The 18,570-nt window shown below is 40.8% G+C and overlaps 1 protein-coding gene across 1 annotated transcript in view; it reads right to left on the reverse strand.

Moving 5' to 3' along the window:
• Positions 1-18,570, reverse strand: part of colq (collagen-like tail subunit (single strand of homotrimer) of asymmetric acetylcholinesterase) — a 122,525-nt gene that overhangs the window by 49,160 nt on the left and 54,795 nt on the right. The window contains exons 4-10 of the mRNA XM_041183344.1: positions 14,810-14,854; positions 14,653-14,679; positions 13,887-13,958; positions 9,795-9,857; positions 4,102-4,128; positions 1,943-1,987; positions 1,721-1,756 (exon numbers count right to left, since the gene is read on the reverse strand). Of these exons, the coding sequence (XP_041039278.1) occupies positions 1,721-1,756; positions 1,943-1,987; positions 4,102-4,128; positions 9,795-9,857; positions 13,887-13,958; positions 14,653-14,679; positions 14,810-14,854 (315 nt within the window). The remainder of the gene's footprint in view (positions 1-1,720; positions 1,757-1,942; positions 1,988-4,101; positions 4,129-9,794; positions 9,858-13,886; positions 13,959-14,652; positions 14,680-14,809; positions 14,855-18,570) is intronic.

Consider the following 18,570-nt stretch of genomic DNA (forward strand, 5'->3'; position numbering starts at 1 on the left):
AGTTAGCGGGAGGGTGACATTAGCTGTCTGTGTTTGGGGTGGTGGGGAGGCGGGGCTAGAGGGAAGGGATGGAGAGACACTATCTTTTGTCTGTATTTGTGGGTGGTGGTGGAGAGGCATTAGTCGTGTGTGTGGTCAGAGTGTAGGTTGGTCAGATTTCAATAGAATGGAATGATTACCCAGTATCAGCAAATACTTTTCATAGCTAGAGATACAAAAGACATGCTTAACCGTCTATTAAGATTATAAGCTTAGAAATAGTTATTTCAGCATTATTGCGGGGTTAACTGCACTTCGCTTAATTCTCTGAAAGTTACCAAGCATGATAGTTAATTCACCAGTTTAATGTTGTGTTGGAACTGCAGCAAATTACCCTCACAGCAGGTCACCCAATAAAACAGCAGAATCAATAATCTGAACCAGTAGTTCAAACTTCAATAATGAGCTAATGAAACAGCTGGAATCATGCTGGAAGCCATGGGCAATTAAGACTCAACAATATCCATGAAGGATGAAATATTGCAGCCAAAGGAAAGCCACATTTACTGAAAGAATAGTGAAAGCTCTGGAGAAAGCAGCTAGGAAGATGAAGAACCCAGTTTATGGGATTGATGGACACCCTGCTTGTTGAGAAGCAAGTAGTGCCTGGTACAGCAGGAGGAGAAAGTGAAAGAATAAACACCACGTCTAGGAAAAGATATTAGGCCTGAAGAAATCTGCATAGGTGATTACACATCACAAGCACTAGCCACAAGTAAGAAAATCATCTCTGCAGGTATCTCAATCCTTTCACCCTGGAAGAAATGGTGCAGTTAGAAGAGATTGCCCAGATTCAGAGCTGGCACAGTAGAAAACCTGAGAAATAAACACTCTGCATGCATGGAGAAATTTAGATAAATAGTACAGCTACAATTATGAAGGATATATGGCAACTGGTGTGTATAGCAACAATTGTTAGTCTTCACACAAGGAATACATATCTTTAGTTTATAGTATGCAGTATCTGTGCAGATCTAGAACATTGTCATTGCTCTTGCTGCAATATCTGCACACTTACAAGGTGGCTCTTGATGCTGTCAAGATACAGGAAGACAGAATTCAGATAGCTATCTTTCACATCATTGCTGGGACAGGGTAACAGAATAGGGCATGGTGAAGTCAGTTGCACACAAGGGCCAGCAATATGCAAAATGCAATTGATTAACATTACAATATGATCACTTTCCTCACAAATTGTTATGCTGGCAATAATAAACTCAATTATCCCAATGAAGATAACACAGATGCATTAAATGAGTGGGAACTGTGTGCTGTACAGGATTCCTAAAAACTCAGGCACAACTGATGCTGACAGTTATTTCCAGTCTACGAAGAAGGCTACTATAATTATTAAAAATTACTTATTCTCATTGTGTTTTTGTATTGGTTAGTAAATATCTAGGATAAGAAAATATTATAGTCTCAGTTTGCTTTATTTATTTTCTATTTCAAATGGTAATGTTCTTATTTTTGGTTTTACCTCTATCACCTTCTCTGTTTTTAGCTTTTGTGTTATTGTCACTATTTGCAACATGTGGTGTATTCAGCTAATTATAACCCAGCTTTAACTTTTCTATTTTTCATACAGCATGTTAATCATGGTTCCAGCATTGGCATGATGGGCTGAATATCTACCTCTGTGCTGTATCATTCCATACATAATTCTATGGTAGATACTTACTTTCTGTCCCAGCATTCCAGGAAGACCCATAACACCCTGAAATTTAACAAGAATCTGAAGGTCAATAACCTTGTCAAAGCAACTTTAAACATTTCATGTTCTACTTTTCAAGTCACAACACATTCTATGTTTTATAATGTCAGTGTAACAAATTGGAGAAAATAGTATATGTATAATATATGCCATAATCTACACTACAGGTTATATGACAATTGCTCTTACCATTTCTCCTTTGATTCCTTGTTGACCCCTTTCACCTATTATCCCCTGTAAAAAGCACACTTTATTAGAATACATTTAAAAAATATATTTTTAGCCTGTCCTTTGCAGAGAACAAGTAACTAGAAATAGTACTTTAAATGCGATTTTTAAATTTGTTTCCCTTGGCCTTGGTGGTTCTCTTCACGTCCTGAAAGTTCTGACTCATTGCTTGGGTACAGTTACTCCAGGATGTACTGGGCATCCTCCAAAGTATCCATCATCAATGCTTTAGCCTACTTTATTAACAAATTCTGTCCTCACCTGACATCCACTTCAGCAGAGGTAGCTGGCTAACAAGCAGGATCAATCATCTCATCCCTAATAAAGTAGCAACATGCTCATACCATAGCAGCAATTAACTAAATCAGCATAATCTGGGGATTGAACCTCAGAACATCCTGGTCTAGAAACTGGATTTTCACCGAGTGCCTTTAAAAATCGCAGCTGGGACCCTATTCTGGGATGCCCGACCCTATTCCCGGGTTTCTGATTGTCAGGTATGCCTTTTAAGGGTGAGGGCAGTCTGGGTTGTGAGCCCGCACCCTGCACTCCCAACCCAGCCGGCTCCATTGCAGGGATAGGTATGTCTTAGTCCTCTGCAATTTTTGTGGAGTAGGGCCAGCTTTTCAATGAGTCATGGTTCATGGATCCTCAGAGGGGTAGTGAACCATACGCAGCATGAGGGGACCATTTGAAAGGTAAATTCAAAAGGTATTCCTCATGCCACTCCATGCCAAAGTATGCCCCCAAACATCTCCTATAGCCCCTCATGCCCCCCCATGCCAAGCTATGTCCCAAAAACTGCGTCTATGACTGCTCATGCCCCCCCCATGTGAAACTCTGTTCCCCCACACAAACAATCCCTATGGCCCCTCATGTCCTCCATGCCAAACTATGCCATTTCCATGCCTTTTCACCCACTATAAACTGTATAGAAGCAATGAACCCTATATTGACAGTAGGATGTGTAAATGAAGTTTAAAAACACCATTCATTAATAACTTTCCACTTAATTTTGCCCTTTTCTACAATCTAATAAAAGTATCAATCATTCAGATCCTTTTAAGTTTCAATAGCAGAAACGCAACCACTTGAAACCTCTATCTTGTATAAATAAACTTTGCAAAATTAACAGCATAGATCAGAGCAAGAGCTGTTAATCAAGTAATTTTTTTTCTGGGGTTCAGGTGTTTCAGCAGGATAATGATTTCTGGGTTCTCAGCAAAGAACACATAATGAGGCTTGGCTGAGAGCCCATAAATTCATTAGCCTGTTGAATTACCTGAGCCTCTGAGAAAACATTGCTTGATTGACAGCTCTGGCTCTCTTGTCTCAGCTGTAAATTGCACAATGTTTCTTTACACAAGATAAAGAGGTTCCAAGTACTTGCAGTTTCTGCTATTGATACTTTAAAGGGTCAAAATGATTGACACCTTTATTGGGCTATAGTAAAAAGGAGTTTTTATTAAGAAAGTGGAAATTTATCAATGAATAATTTTTTTTACTGTCAAAGTGTATAGTGGATGAATGGGCATAGAAGTGCCACAGCTTGGCATGGGGACATGAGGGGTGGTTTGGGGGCATAGTTTCACATTGGGGTAATAGCTTCACATGGGGACATGAAGCACGATAGGGGTTGTTTGGAGGGGTATAGATTGGCATGGGGGCATGAGGGGTCATGGGGGTGGGTGGGTAATGAGGTGGCATGGATGGGGCATGGGAGCATGTGGAGGGGGTAAAGAGATGTGAGGGATGAGGACTGCAGGGCCTGTTTTTAATTTAACTGTGATGAAGTCCCACAACACCAAGGTGGGCCTTTTAAACAGCCCACCTCTGTACCTGGCAACTCTTGTGGCTGCCTCCAAACTTTTCCTTGGCTGGCTGGCCTGACTGCAGCCTGTAACTGCGCCCCCATAATGAAAATCCCATTCTTGCAAGCACTTTCTTCCAAGGTGGGCGGGACAAGCCGAGAATTTTCCCAACTCCCGCTACCTGTCTTGAGGATGAAAATCCAGCCCTATGTATCTGAGTTACACGGTTTTAACCACTGAGCCACCAAGGACCTGAAGGCAGATGTTAAAAATTAAGATTATTTTATATATCTTGAATGATTTACTGACCTTTTCGCCTTTTTGACCCATCAAACCCTAGAAAAATAGAATAAAAGTGCAATTAACTTTTTCTTATCTTCAGGCAAATAATGAACATTCCTCTCTAATGTGGACATTTTGCCCAAAATGCATTGACCTACAGAGTCAGATTTTACTAATCCCCTTAACAAACAAAAATCTATTAATCTCAGTATTAAAAATTTCTATTGACCCAATATTTTGTGGTCTAGATTTCCCTGTTTTTGAAATAGTGCTTCTTGATTTCATTTCTAAATAGTCTAGCTCTAATTTTAGTATTATGCTGCCTCATTCTGAGCTCTCAACTAGAGAAAATAGTTCCCCTATATCTAGCTTATTGCAGCCTTTCCCATTTTCAGCACCTCTTTAAGGTAATCTCTTAACTTTCTGATGGATCCTCCCATTGCTTCAACAGATGAGTGTTCAGCAAGAAGATCAACTGTTCACCCCTAGAGTGGTGTCGTCTTGCATGTGGTGTTAAACTAAATCTTGATTTGCTAATCTGATTGCAAATATCACATATGAAGTTACTGCTTGAGGGCTGGATGAAGGCGCTGGCTTTGCAGTGTGCCCATTTGCCCTGTGTCTGCCCTCCTTAAATGTTGAGATTACTTGAATACAGAAACTTCTCCATTTGGATCTGTTCAGGGTCTATTTTTCCCCATGCGGTGGGGTCCAACTTACAGGCCCTTTAACTTTATAAATGTAAGGAAATACAAGCTACATTTATGCAATCTGCCCTCATAATTTAACTTTTAATCCCTGGCATCATTCAGGTGAATCTGTGCTGTACCCACTCCAAGGCCAACAAATCCTTCCTGAGATTTGGTGACTAAAACTGGTTGCAGTGCTCCAGATGAAGTTTAACGAAGACTCTGCACAACTGTATTCCCGCCCCCTTGAGATAGAGGTCAACATTCCAATAGCCTCTTTCTTTACTTTTTCTACCTGTCTACTAGCTTTTGGTCATTTATGTACATGGGTCTCCTTACTGCTCCATAGCTCCTAGTTTCTCACACTTAAAATATTCCAGTTTGTCTTTCTTAGATCCCAAAGTGGATGCAAATTTCCCCACATTGAGCTCCTTTTGCTACAATTTTTGTCACTTAGTGTAATGGCCACAGCCAGTGTTAATTGCTGTGGAAACCAAATCCCAGAGGGAACCGTGGCTTACGGGCCACAACCTTTTTTTTGTATTCTAATAATGAGAAAATGACATACCAATCTCAGCAGCAAGAGGTCCATGAAAAATGAAAAGTAAAAGTTTTATCAACAAAAAAAAAATGTAAATTTAAACACACAAGATTACAGTTACACAACTCTTATAAAACATTCCCCCAAAACGCTCTACTTGGTCAAACCTACAAGTAAACAATGTCCAGACAACCCTCCCTTATAGATATTTAAATATGGAATCCAGTAATATCACACAAGGCAGATCGCTATAGTTTCAACAAAGATGTACCACATGACCTGTACCCTCTTCCACTTTGCTATGGAACTCATTTCAGAATAAAACTGCTTGCTGCACGACAAGATTACTCAATAGCTCAAACAGCTCCAACTACCTCCAGCCATCTGCAGCTTAACAGCTCGACAGCTATCCAGTTCAATAGCTACAAACCAGCTATTCACTGTAACTCTAAAATACATTTTTCCCCTTTCATCACAGTCCCATTGTTCTTACACCCCTTTGAAACTCAAACCCTTCCAAATATAAGATCTTACATGTTTCCATCTTGCCTTTGCTTTTGGGTCAATAGAAATATAATATCCCTATTACTATTTACCTATGGATTCCTACAAGATGCAAACATTTTCCTTTTTCACCTTTGATCCCTCTTTGAAACTCAAACAACTTCTCAATTTATCTAAAAATGTAAATTTTAGATCTAACCTATTTACTTATACCTCAAACTTTTAATCTTTTCATATTTCCAAACACCCAGACAGCCTAACTCCTATCAACCTGTTGCCCAGCTTAATCAACATGTTGCCCACCTTAATCAACTTGTTGCCCAGCTTAATCAAATCAATCACTCACACACGCACATGCACACACACACATCCCAATTCAGATCCCTGGGAACACCAACTTTCTTCTTCATAGCTCCCAACCAAGTCTGAACCCATGCAGCAAGGTTAGCTCCTTTTCTCTGTGTGTTCATTCTGCTAATAATGACTCGTGCAGAACCTTATCAAGTACCTTGTACAGGGAAGTGATTAACTAAACAAGAGTAGTTACTGATTCTGAAATGCTTTCACAATTCTTGCTTGGAAAACCCTTTTTCAATCATACTCATTTCATAAATGAATGAGAATAATTTCTCATCAGGTTTTTTAAAAACTCTAATATAACTTGCTAATACAGTATGCAGATTGATAGTTTGTAAGTCAGCAATTATGTTGTAACAGGAAAGAATTTTATCCAAACTAAGTGGAAATTCCAGCTGTACTTGCAAACCCTCCTGTATGAGCCTCATTATGGTTCAAGGACATGGAACACACGGGCAGTTGGTATCTGCACTGTCAGCCACTGGTAGCACAAAAATGTCCTAAAACTAAAATACCCAACCCCTTCCCCCACATGTTAAATTGAAACACTATGTTATAAATAGTAAGATATCAGGGAGTCATTTGAAAACTGTAAGCCAATCTCAGGGTTCAGGTGTCAGTCATAAATATCTTGAATTTCACTCACAATTCATGACGTCATCTGAACTCTATGGTTGGATTACAGCCTTGTGCTCACTCCTAAGTACTTTAAAAAAATTATTATTTTTATTTATTTATGCTGTTCGATTAGCATTATTATATTGAGATCAAATGATGTCTCTCATTACTTTAATTCTGATAATAAATATGTTTTTGACAGATTACAAAACCATTCTTTGGTCTCATCAATGATATGGCTTTTAGATGTTGATCCAATTAAATACAGTAACTATGCTTGGACCAGGCACATTGACAATTCCTGTGTAGGCCTGTTGTGACTACATATTTTAAAATCAGCATGCATCTATCTTTGCACATACATTGCAAAAACAACTTCATCCCCATTTTTACTCTAGGAACAAGTCGCCTTTTTCCAATCAGTGCTCTATAGATAGATTTCTGCACCATGTAGATGCCATTCAGAAGCATGACAAGTAAATTTAGTGAGAGCTGCTATACCTATCTCAAAAGAACAGCTGATTGTTGCTGTACATTAGCTTCACTGGCTCCAGTTAAATGGAACATTAGTTGCAATATATAGAGTAAGCTACATTCCTCAATGAGTTATATAGGAATCTCAGAAGACTTTGAGTAAGTCTGTTGAGGGCCTGGCAAAGATACAACATGATAATAAGTGACTCGGGAAATGCATTGGAGTGTTTTGATCATTCATGCATGTTCAAGCCCAAATCTAAGAGATACTCTTAAGTCACATCTTCTCTCTCAGCTATTATCACAGAAAGCAGATTTTCTGTCTTCATTGATCCTACTTCTTAAACGTGGACAAGCAAGGCTAAAGAACTGAGTAATAGGTTAGTTCTAGTTACTATTCCAATGTGAGGTTATTCTATGATTTGAGTACCTAGTGTAAGCAGTCTCAGATGCAGCACTGAGAAGAGCTGCATTGTTAAAGTTGCTGTCCTTTGAATTTGATCCAGCAGTTGAGGGTAAAGAGGTTAAAGATCCCATGCCACTCTTTGAAGAGCATGGAGATTCCAACATTTCACCCTCTGGCAACAAGTGAACTGATTGTCCTATTAGTTGGATCTCAGTTGGATTAGTTGGATATTAGTTGGATTAGTTGGATTAGTTAGGTATGCACAAATGGTTCCATTGATATAAGTAACAGTAGTCAATGCACTTCCTTCCATGTGAATTGTTGTGATGTGATATGGTAACATAACTTCAGATCTTTCTTTTGCTCATTAGTGCAAAATACAAACTTCTTTTCCTGTTGAAAATATAATTAATTCCCAGTTTTTTTTTGATCTTGCTACTTTGTAAAGAAATTCTTATTTTTATCTATCTTTGGAATGTGATCAGTCACATTAAATTTGTGTTACTGTAAGTGTTGTGTCCTTGGGTGAGGAAGAATTCATATCCTGTAGGTATGGCTAGAAATTGCATTGTGAGAAAAACCAGATCCACAGATGATGTGGCTGCAAACAGCTGCCATGATACTGGTCAGTCAGATCTGTTGATATGTAATGTTGATCTCACCAGAAGCAATTCTTAATATAGATAATGATCTGCATTGTTGTGATATTGAATCCAGCTTTTGTCAACTCATAGCCTTGATTGCTGGAGACAATATTTTTTGGGATGGGATTAGGATGATGACAAACATGGCTGACTAAAGCGTGGAAGTATAGCCTTCCCCACATCATCAGTTCATCTCGTGCCTCTGTATTGCCTTGAGAGGAGGTGATGAGTGGAGAGATTCGGGCTGAATTTTGTTATCCCATTGGCAGTACCATTGACAGGCCTGAAAGATAGGTGGGTGGGGGCAACACCACTTCAGCTGTCTGTGGAACCTGGGGCTGCATCTTTCAGTGGCAGGTAACTAACTAATTAGTAGCCATACTATTAAGGTGACCGCCCAACCCCAGGAGCTGCCAGCCAGAGGGCCAGCAATTCTTGAGCTCAGTAGCGCCACTGGTATCAGTGGGCACTTCTGGGGCTGCACCTGGAAGAAAAGAATACCACAGAGGCAGGCCACCCTCCCAATCAGGTAAGTGGGGTCTGGATGTGCCAGGGACAGTTAGGAATGCCCCAGCAGGGAGGGTTTGGTTGGTGAGGGCAGACAGCTCTGTGGCCCAGAGTGTGGCCATTGCCACTGGGGTCTCCTCCATGAGCTCCTACATTGGAGAGCCTCCCAGCCGGCTCACAATGGATGGGCGATCTGGGCTTAACTGGCGGTTTCCCCACATGGCAGACAGCCCACCCGCCACTGATAAAATGCCAGCAGTGGGAAGGGGCTCTTACTTCCCCACTGTTGGTCATGGACGCTCCACACCCCACCTTCCCTCACTATTTTACAGGCCTCACCACCTCCCAGCCAGTCCCCAGAGGGCTGGTAAAATTCAGCCCCTTGTGTTTGTTCAACAAAAAGTCACATATGGCTCATGCTCTCAACGCCGGCCCAAATTTAGTGTTATAATGATAGTTAGAAATAGTTAGATAGTTAGAAACTAGAAATTCTGTAACCAAATGAAATCTGTTGTACTGACTTTATGCAATTATTTAGCTGCAAATTTTAATAAAGACAACTCATAGCTGATAGCCTAAGTTACACTGACCGATAAAGTGTTTAGATTATAATAAATATTATTTTGCCACTAGGCAAAAATTAGGAAAAAGCTAGACAGCTTACTAGAAGGAAAACTTCTTCCTGACCTTTGGGCAATGCTTTCTTGTATATATAAAGGCACACACTGGGTTCATAGGGAATAAGGGCTTGATTACAGGACTGGTCTGAGGCAACGAATATGAGAGAAATATCAGAGTAATAATCACATTGGCAGCTTCTTAACCGACGTCAAAATGAAGCTAATGTCTGATCCTGCACAATCAGGTCCAGTTCCCAAGTGTTGCAGTCATTGCAGGCACTTGCTTTCTTTCAATTACTGGATACTATGCAAAGTATTTCTGGCATTAAGAGAGACACACAGGAGGAGGAAGTTACAAACCTTAGAGCCCATTGGTCCTCTTGTACCTGGCAATCCCACTAATCCTTGATCACCGATTTCACCCTTAAAATAAGAGATGGAAATGAGTCATTGTACTGAGCACTAAATTACTGTATTGTAATGGCAAAACAGCCTGTGTGATTCCTATTCAACAAAATAGTTCTCTGTAATCCATATCAAGTGTGCTTCCTTTGTAATGATAAAGCAACAGCATCTTCAGGGAAAAGCAATTGATAAACACTTATTTATTTGCAAGTACATTATGTAATTGCATAGGGAGCATTGAGACATGGGGGTAAATTTCTCAGTGCCTAATTCCATGGGGTGGGAGAAGGACATTATGTATTCAATACTTGCCCCCTTGGAATTGATGAACAGCATCTGATTGGTTGACATGAGAATAATTCTGGAGAGCTGGCTGCTCCTAATAGGCATTGACAGGTAGCCCCCTCATGGCAGGAGGGTAAAAGGCAGCAGCTGCTCCATTCAGCTGAGATAAAAGTGAAATCTTAACAGGGAGGAGGCAATCCCAGAAAGGGAACTGGAGGAACCGGTAGTGACCATTCATGCCCCTCCTGGCCCCCCAAGAATCAGTGTTACAGTGCATTTTCAGTGGGTTTGGAGGTGCCTGTAATGGTCCCTTCAATATCTGTTGGTTAAGCTGTTACTAAGTACCAATGGCACCTGACAATTGTGTGGGGGCCCTAAGTATGTCACAGGACATTGAATTGTATATGTTGTGAGGGGCTTGGATGAAATGAATGGACACTCCAGCCACCTATTACCAAGGCCAGATGGAAATGGCACTGGGCTAGAAGCAGTGCACTGCCATTTTCCCTGAACTACTGCCCTGTTCCTGCTTGAAATTGAGAATAAAAATCAAGCCCTATTGTATCAGATTTTCTTGATTTTTTGCTAGAGGTGACACACAATTCTACTTGCTCACCTGCTGCTTCCAAATAACAAACAACGGGCAGAATCTTGTCCACTTAGTCCATGCTGGGACCTTGAGATCAGTTTTGGGTCAGGAACCCAACTAACTGATTGGCACACCTTGTGACTGCTCTTTGACAGAGCAACCTAGTGATCATCCTACCTTCAAGTTCCCTGACCAATCAGGGAGGGTGGGTGGGTGGGATGAGTAGAGGTTTCTAAATAAAGGGACCAGGCCATGGGTGGGAATGAAGGTGAAGAGAGCAAACAACTTGGTAAGAGGCAGAGAGGGGGAGGAAGGGGGAGGTGGGTTAGTGGTTGGCCCTCCAGTGACAGGCACCTTGTCAGCTATTGGCAATTCATCCCTACCTGCTCCACCTGGAAGGAGGTCTTGTTCTAGGAGGCTGCAGATGTCAACAGTGACTTGCCAAGGGAACCTGAGCCTCCTGAGGTACTGGGAGAGCTGATCCTCTGCCTGTAGACTCTGTGTTGGAGGGTTGCATCCCCATCCAGTGGATCTGTGTGTTTATTTCATATGCCCTTCGCAGGGGCATGTCATTGCTGATATTGCTCATTCTGCTCCTGGTGCTGTTGGGGGTGGGACTGGCTTCTGCTCTTCCACTCAGAGGTGGAAAATAAGCAGCATAAGCTGCTCCCATGCTGTGGTAAAGGCTGGCAGCAGGGAAGTGCAGCTGAAGGCAAGTGAAGTGCCAGACAGGTGAAGTACCTTTGAAGAAGTTGGCAGTCACCAGTCAAACAGAGTGCACTCTCAGAGAGAAATGCTTTGAACAGCAGCCTCTCAGTGGCCATGGCTGGAGATCTTCAGTGCAACTGATCAAAACCTTTGCAAATTGTCAGTTTCATTCAAGAAGCTCTTCCCACTGTGCACTTGCCCCAGAGACCCTGGCGAGGTACAGGCACTGTGTGGAAGATGTGCCCTGTTGGGAAAGAAGGAATTCATGGTTAAAAAGGCTCTGAATTGTCTTTTTAATCACCCCTATTGCTTTCCTGCCAGAATCACAGCAGTTCCCCTGGGAAAGCAGGAAGAGGGCATGATGATATTGGGATTCCGATTCAATCTAATTTTCCTGGACTTTCCCACACACTGGAACCAGCCCTGACCTGGCTGGGAAAATCCTGCCCAGCGTGCATAAATATTTTTCTTGCGAATACAGTGCCCCTTTAAAGAAATCTGCCTAAAACGGAAACAATAGTGCGGCATTTTAATTAACTTCTGTTTTGAAATAGTTAAAAAGTGTTTTTTTTTTGACTAGGTACTTCCTTCCCCAAGTGTAAATTATTGAGCCACTGGTTTGGTGAATAACATTCTGGTTCAATCCCAGTCTTTGTTGTCTTTATTTCATAGAATAGTAGAAATTTACGGTACAGGAGGCTGCTATTTGGTCCATCAGGTCTGTGCCAATCAAAAAACAGCCATCCAACCTAAGCCCATTTTCCAGTTCTTGGTCTGCATGATCCAGCACTTCAATTGCGTATCCAAGACATCTTTTTAAACACAATGAGGGTTTCTCTCTCGACCACAATTTCAGTGAATTCCAAACCCCATCACCCTCTGGATGAAAAAAAAGTCTCGATTCCCTTCTAATTCCACTTCTGTAATTACTTTAAAACTATGTCCTCTGATATTGACCTTTTTTCCAATGTAAGCAGGTCCTTCCAATGCATTCCAACAAGACCCCTCATAATTCAATCCTCATAAATCTCCTCAACATCTCTCTAGTGCGACGACAACCTTCCTGTAACATAGCGATCAGAAGTGTATGAAGTATACTAGCTGTGGCCCAACTAGAGTTTTAGCATTACCTCCCTGCTCTTGTATTCTATGCCTCAGCTAATAAAGGAAAGTTTTTCATATGCCTTCTTAACTCTTAACTACCTTATCTACTTGCCTGTTACCTTCAGGAATGTATGGACATGCATTCCAAGATCCTTTTGTTCCTCTATACTTCTCAGTATCCTACCATTTATTGTGTATTCCCTTGATTTATTTGCCCGTCCCATCTGTGTTACCTCACACTTCTTCAAATTGAGTTCCATTTGACACTTATCTGCTCACCTGAACAGTCCATTGATATTCCCCTGCAGTCTACAGACTACATGACCAATTTTTCTGTCTTCTGCGAGCTTCTTAATCACAGTCTTACGTTTAAGTCTAAATCATTGCTATAAACTATGAACCATGAAAATCAAAGCACCTAGTCCTGAGCCTTCTGGAACCCCACTGGAAACAGCCTTCCTGTCACAAAATATGCACTGATCATTTCCTTTTTGCTTCCTGCCTGAGCCAATTTTGCATCCAAATTGCCACTTTTCCTTGGATCACATGGGTTTTTATTTTGCTAATCAATCTGCCAGGTGGGACCTTGCCAAAAGCCTTGTCAAAATTCATGCAGACTACATCAAACTACCCTCATCAATCCTCCTTGTTACCTCCTCAAAAAATTCGATCAAGTTAGTCAGACGGCATTTTTCCTTAACAAATCTGTGCTGACTGTTGTTAGTTAATCTGTGCCTTTCTAAATGATGATTAATACTGTCCCTCAGAACTTTTTCCAATAATTTGCCCACTGCCAAGATTGGGCTCACTGACCTGTAATTACTCAGTCTATTTGTCCCTTTTTAAATAATGCTCCACCTCGCATGTTGCCAGAGAGGATTGGAAAATGATGGTCCCAACTTCCATTATTTCCACCCTATATCTAAGCAATAGTGGGCATTTGAAAAGTGACATTGCAGTTATGTTGTACTCCTCTGACAATTAAAGGATCAGGGCACTGAGAAGTTCACTAATTAAGTAGTAAACTTGAAACAGGTTCCCACACAATCTAAATTTTACTTTCAAATTTTTCCCTGTTGGCAAAGAGCCAATGGCCAGTTACCTTTTTGCTAAAAAGTAAAAGTAGTTGGAGTTCGACACATTGGCTAAATAATATTTATTGTTATTGGCTTGTACATTAATTTGTTTATCGGATTAACTAGGTTGATAACTTCATCTCAACATTTTGTCTGGGATTCATACATTTGAAACAACTGAGTCTGTTTTAGAGGCAGGAGTATATGTCTGTGTGCAATATGTCTGTGTGCAATATGTCTGTGTGCAATATGTCTGTGTGAATCTGGAAAATCAACAGCCCTTACCTTGGGCCCAATTGGTCCTGGTGAGCCTGCTGGCCCTGGCATTCCATGAGGGCCTGGTAAACCTGTACTACCCTTCGAAATAAATATTAAAGAATTAGCGAGATTTCTTTATTTGAAACAAAACAAAGGCAAGAAAACAATCACACGAAAAGCTTTGAGAACGTCTGTTTTGGAGCAATAACTGTCAATAGGTAAGAATTGATTCTATCAGTGTCCACGTTTACTAAACAGACAATACATCAAACTAAATGCAATATTGCTATAGACAATGCTTCATGTTCATTTACTGTGAGGAGAACTGATCGCTGAATTATATTGTTAATACAGTAAAATACAAGTTAGAAGATGTCATGGTAAAACCATATAATCTGCGGGATTGCAATTTGGTGACTGCGACACAAGGAAGTCAGGCAAGCATTGGGGTCGGTGCAGAAAAAGCCACAAGACTGGTCCCTAGAAACTTGGAGACTGATTGTTAACCCTTTGAATGAAAATACGAACAAAGTCATTCCTAAAATGTAACCGATTCTTAAAATGAAGGTTAAAATGAAAATGAAATGTAGAGCACTATTAATAATTGATACTCCTGAGTACTGCACATCTCTTCATAATTTGGGAGTTGGATAGGATAGTAACTTTATTAGGGTTAGGGGATACCAGGAATACAATATCAGGCACATTTTATCTCAGGTCAATTTTAAACTGCATTAGTAGAGGTACCACAAAGCTGAAGAAATGTATTGTTGTCGGCCTTAGCTTTACTCACTTTTCTTCCTGGCCTTCCAATTTCCCCCTAAAAGAGGCAGAAACACACTTGATTGATACCCGTTTCTTGCACTGAGTTTGCAAAGTGATGACTAACAATATAAATTTTAGAATTCCTGTGCAAAGTCAGACAGGAAAGCCGATACAAAGATACTTACATTCTCACCTTTTGGTCCCCTAATCCCTGGAATTCCTGGTGGACCCTGTTAGTAAAAAAATGCACTATTTCAGTTTGAAAAATTCCCAGGTTTGAGGGAAATGTCAAATGTCAAATGCAACAACTGTAAGTTCAACCTTTCGGGACCAATTATTTCATTTAATTAAATAGTTTCATAGCTATATCGGGGCTAATTTTTAGCTGAAACAAACGCAAACTCATGGGAGCGTGAAGACATACAATTTCTGACAGCTGAGTATAGCAATGATTTATATAGTATAAATATGAGTATAACAAAGTGAGTTTTATCATGTTAATAAGGGCACCAAATTTCTTGGAATTCTCAACTGTGGAGGAGTGCAATACTCACCCTGCCCATGTAGACCCCATCATCCCTAATTCCAAGAATGGAAATCATTTGCAACATCCCTGTAACTGCACATGCACAATAGAGGTATAGAAGAAATGAAAATCAGAGCGGGGCCTTAGTCCTGAGGCCCAAGAATGGCCAAAGACAACATCTCTTAAACTAAGAAAATACTCCTAAGTTATCTTTTTGGAATTTTAAACAGATGACCAATCTTCCCCGAGATCAATTATCTCTTGATAGTGCATTCCTGAGACCTCAATAACAGGACTCTCACCAGCCCCCTGCTCATTTGACTAACCCCTTTCTCACTGACAGGAATTCAGGGGCTTCTTGTAAAGAACAGGGTCCCAGTGGATACAAGTTCAGCTCCAAACTTCAGCCCTTGTCCAGCACTCTTTACCCTCTTAAATTTGTAGCCAATGTGAAAATCCTGCTCTCCCTATTAACAATCCACAAAATGAACATCTGGGAATGGTTTTGGGGGGTGAGTGAAGTCATGTTTTGCCTTTTCCAGAATGGCACCTTGCAGCATCCACAGGCACAGGCGGTTTAGGTATTTCTGTCAGCTCTTGGTTTTAAAACTGACAACAACAACTTGTATTCATATAGTAATTTTTACATAGTAAAATGTCCCAAGACACTGCTCAAGAACATTATTGAGGAAAGGTTTCATATTGAGCCAATAAGGAGATGTTAGGTCAGGTGACCAAAAGCTTGGTCAAACAAGTAGTTTTTAAAGGAGCGTCTTAAAAGAGCTAGTGAGGTGACTGCCATGATAATAGTTGATTGTGGCAGTGGACTCCAGTATTAGATAACATACAGAACTCTGCATTAGGTAGGGACTGAAGGTCAACTAGCACATGTTGGAGCTGTCTTGAAAGAATTCAGTTACTGCAGAGAAATGTGTTTATGTCAGTAAAATGTGTTATTAATAAAATTAGCTCAGCTACAACGTTGACAGCCTATGGCATCATTGAAACAAAATAAAACTAGACATGGTGTCAGAAATAAACTAAATACAACAGTGGAGGTTCTGAAACCACTGACAGAGCTCAGTTTGGAGGGAAATCTCACTGAAAATTGGAAGAGGTTCCGGCAGCAATTCGAGCTGAACCTCACAGCTATGGGCAGTGATAAAAAAGACCCTCAGGTGCAGTCTTCCATTTTTCTTCACGTAACAGGGGAAGTAGCCCTAGAAGTCTATAACACATTCACGTTTGAAAATGAGAAACAAAATGACTTGAAAGAAATAATGCAAAAATTCAAAGCCTACAGCAGCCCTAACAAAAACATCTTCTATGAAAGATACTGATTTTTTACGCACACGCAAGGCAGCAACAACATTAGTCAGTACATAACTGAGCTGAGAAATGAGATAAATCATGTGAATTCGGAGAGCTTGAAGAGCTGCTCATCAGAGATAGAATAATTTGTGAAATGGCAAATGACACTCTGAGATAACAGCTTTTGAGAGAAGTTGATCTCATGCTAAAGAAAGCAATAAATACCTGCATGGCGGCAGAGACAACAAAATGCCAGATTAGACAGATGACAGAAGATAATAAACTGCACATGGTCAAGCAGTTAGATGCAGTTAAACAGAAACAGCCCCGGGAAGGAACAAAACTGCTGTTAAAACATTTAAATGCAGCTGATGTGGAACGGAGCATTTATCACATACTTGTCCAGCCTACGGAAAGCAGTACAAGAACTGATAAACTAAATCACTTTGCTAAGATGTGTAAATTGAAGAAACTGCACACAACTGCAGATGATGACACAAACATTGAAACTGAGCTTTGTGTTGGTGCAGTAACAACAAATTCCAAAGAAGACGAATGGAAGGTTGATTTAAAAATTGCCAATACGATGGTGAATTTCAAGCTTGACACAGGTGCACAAGCAAATGTCATTCCCATTAGCCTGTAAGACAAGCAAAGAAAAACCGCTAAGTAAAACAAAAGTGAAGCTGTCTACTTATACAGGTGAAAGAATTGCAGTAGAAGGCAAGTGTACACCTCAAGTGAACTACAAAAACAGTCTCAAGCAGTTCCATTCATCGTGGTGAGAACTGATGCAAAACCCATTCTTGGAATCAAAGCTCGTGAAAATTTGAAACTAATCAAGAGAGTAATGACTGTCACCACTGATGACAGCCTGAGTGAGTATAAAGATGTGTTCCACGGGATTGGCTGCCTAAAAGGAGAACACACCATCAAGACTGACGAAACTGTGTTGCCCAAAATGTACCCGTCCAGGAAAATACCTGTAATGAGAGACCCACTGAAAGCAGAGATGGACAAAATGGAGAAACTTCACATCATCAAGAAAATTGAAGAACCAACAAAGTGGGCTAATTGAATTGTAATTGTAGAAAAATCAGATGGCAATCTGTGAGTCTGTCACGTACATAACTACCCATCACTGCAGAAGAGGATAAAGAAACTGAAGCACAGGTTCACTCACTGACAAAGAACTTACCTGTGGCTGGAACCAAACTGGATGAGATCAGGGAAGCGACCAAGAACGACACCACCCTGACAAAACTGCAGCAGATTGTGCAAACTGGCTGGCCCACACACTGAAGCAGAGCCCCTTCTGCTATACAAGGATACTAGAACTTTTATGAGGAGCTTCATGTAGCAGAAGGAATACTTTTCAAAGGAGAAAAGATCATGATTCCTGCAATACTGGGGAAAGAAATGCTGCGGCGCATACATCAAAGTCACCTCACCGTAGAAACATGCAGTTGAAGAGCTCGAGATGTAATGTATTGGACTGGAATGGGAGCATACATCAGGGAATTGATGAATGCGTGTGCAGTGTGCCAAAAGTACAGTAAATTGCAACACAACGAACCACTTCAACCACACAGTGTTCCAGAGGTGCCCTGGCAGAAAATTGGAGTGGAATTGTTCACATTTGACAACAGTGAGTACCTACTAGCAGTAGATTATTACTCAAAGTTTTTGTTTTAATCTGTGCTGCTGAGAAATGATAGTAAGAGCGTACCTGAAGTGCTGACCTCAGTCAACAGTCCGCATTTCTCAGGCACTGTCTTTTGCAAATTTGCAAGGACCGGGAGTTTTGCCACACGACGTCAAGTTCCAAATATCCACAATCCAACATAATGTTGGAACGTGACATGCAGACTTTAAAACATCTGTTGAAGAAGGTGAAGGTGGATGGAAGAAACCGCTGCCTGGCTCTGCTGGATTTCAGGAATACTCCCTTAGAGGGTATTGGGTCATCTCCAGCACTGCTCCTGATGGGGAGAAGACTAAGAAACTAAGCTTCCAACTGCTCCCCGATTTCCACAGCCAGTGAGCTACAATGTGCAGGACCTGCTCAAACTGAGACAGCAGAAGCAGAAACAGTACTTTGATCGAGGC

This window comes from Carcharodon carcharias, chromosome 3 (assembly GCF_017639515.1).
Source record: "Carcharodon carcharias isolate sCarCar2 chromosome 3, sCarCar2.pri, whole genome shotgun sequence".
Taxonomy (NCBI): domain Eukaryota; kingdom Metazoa; phylum Chordata; class Chondrichthyes; order Lamniformes; family Lamnidae; genus Carcharodon; species Carcharodon carcharias.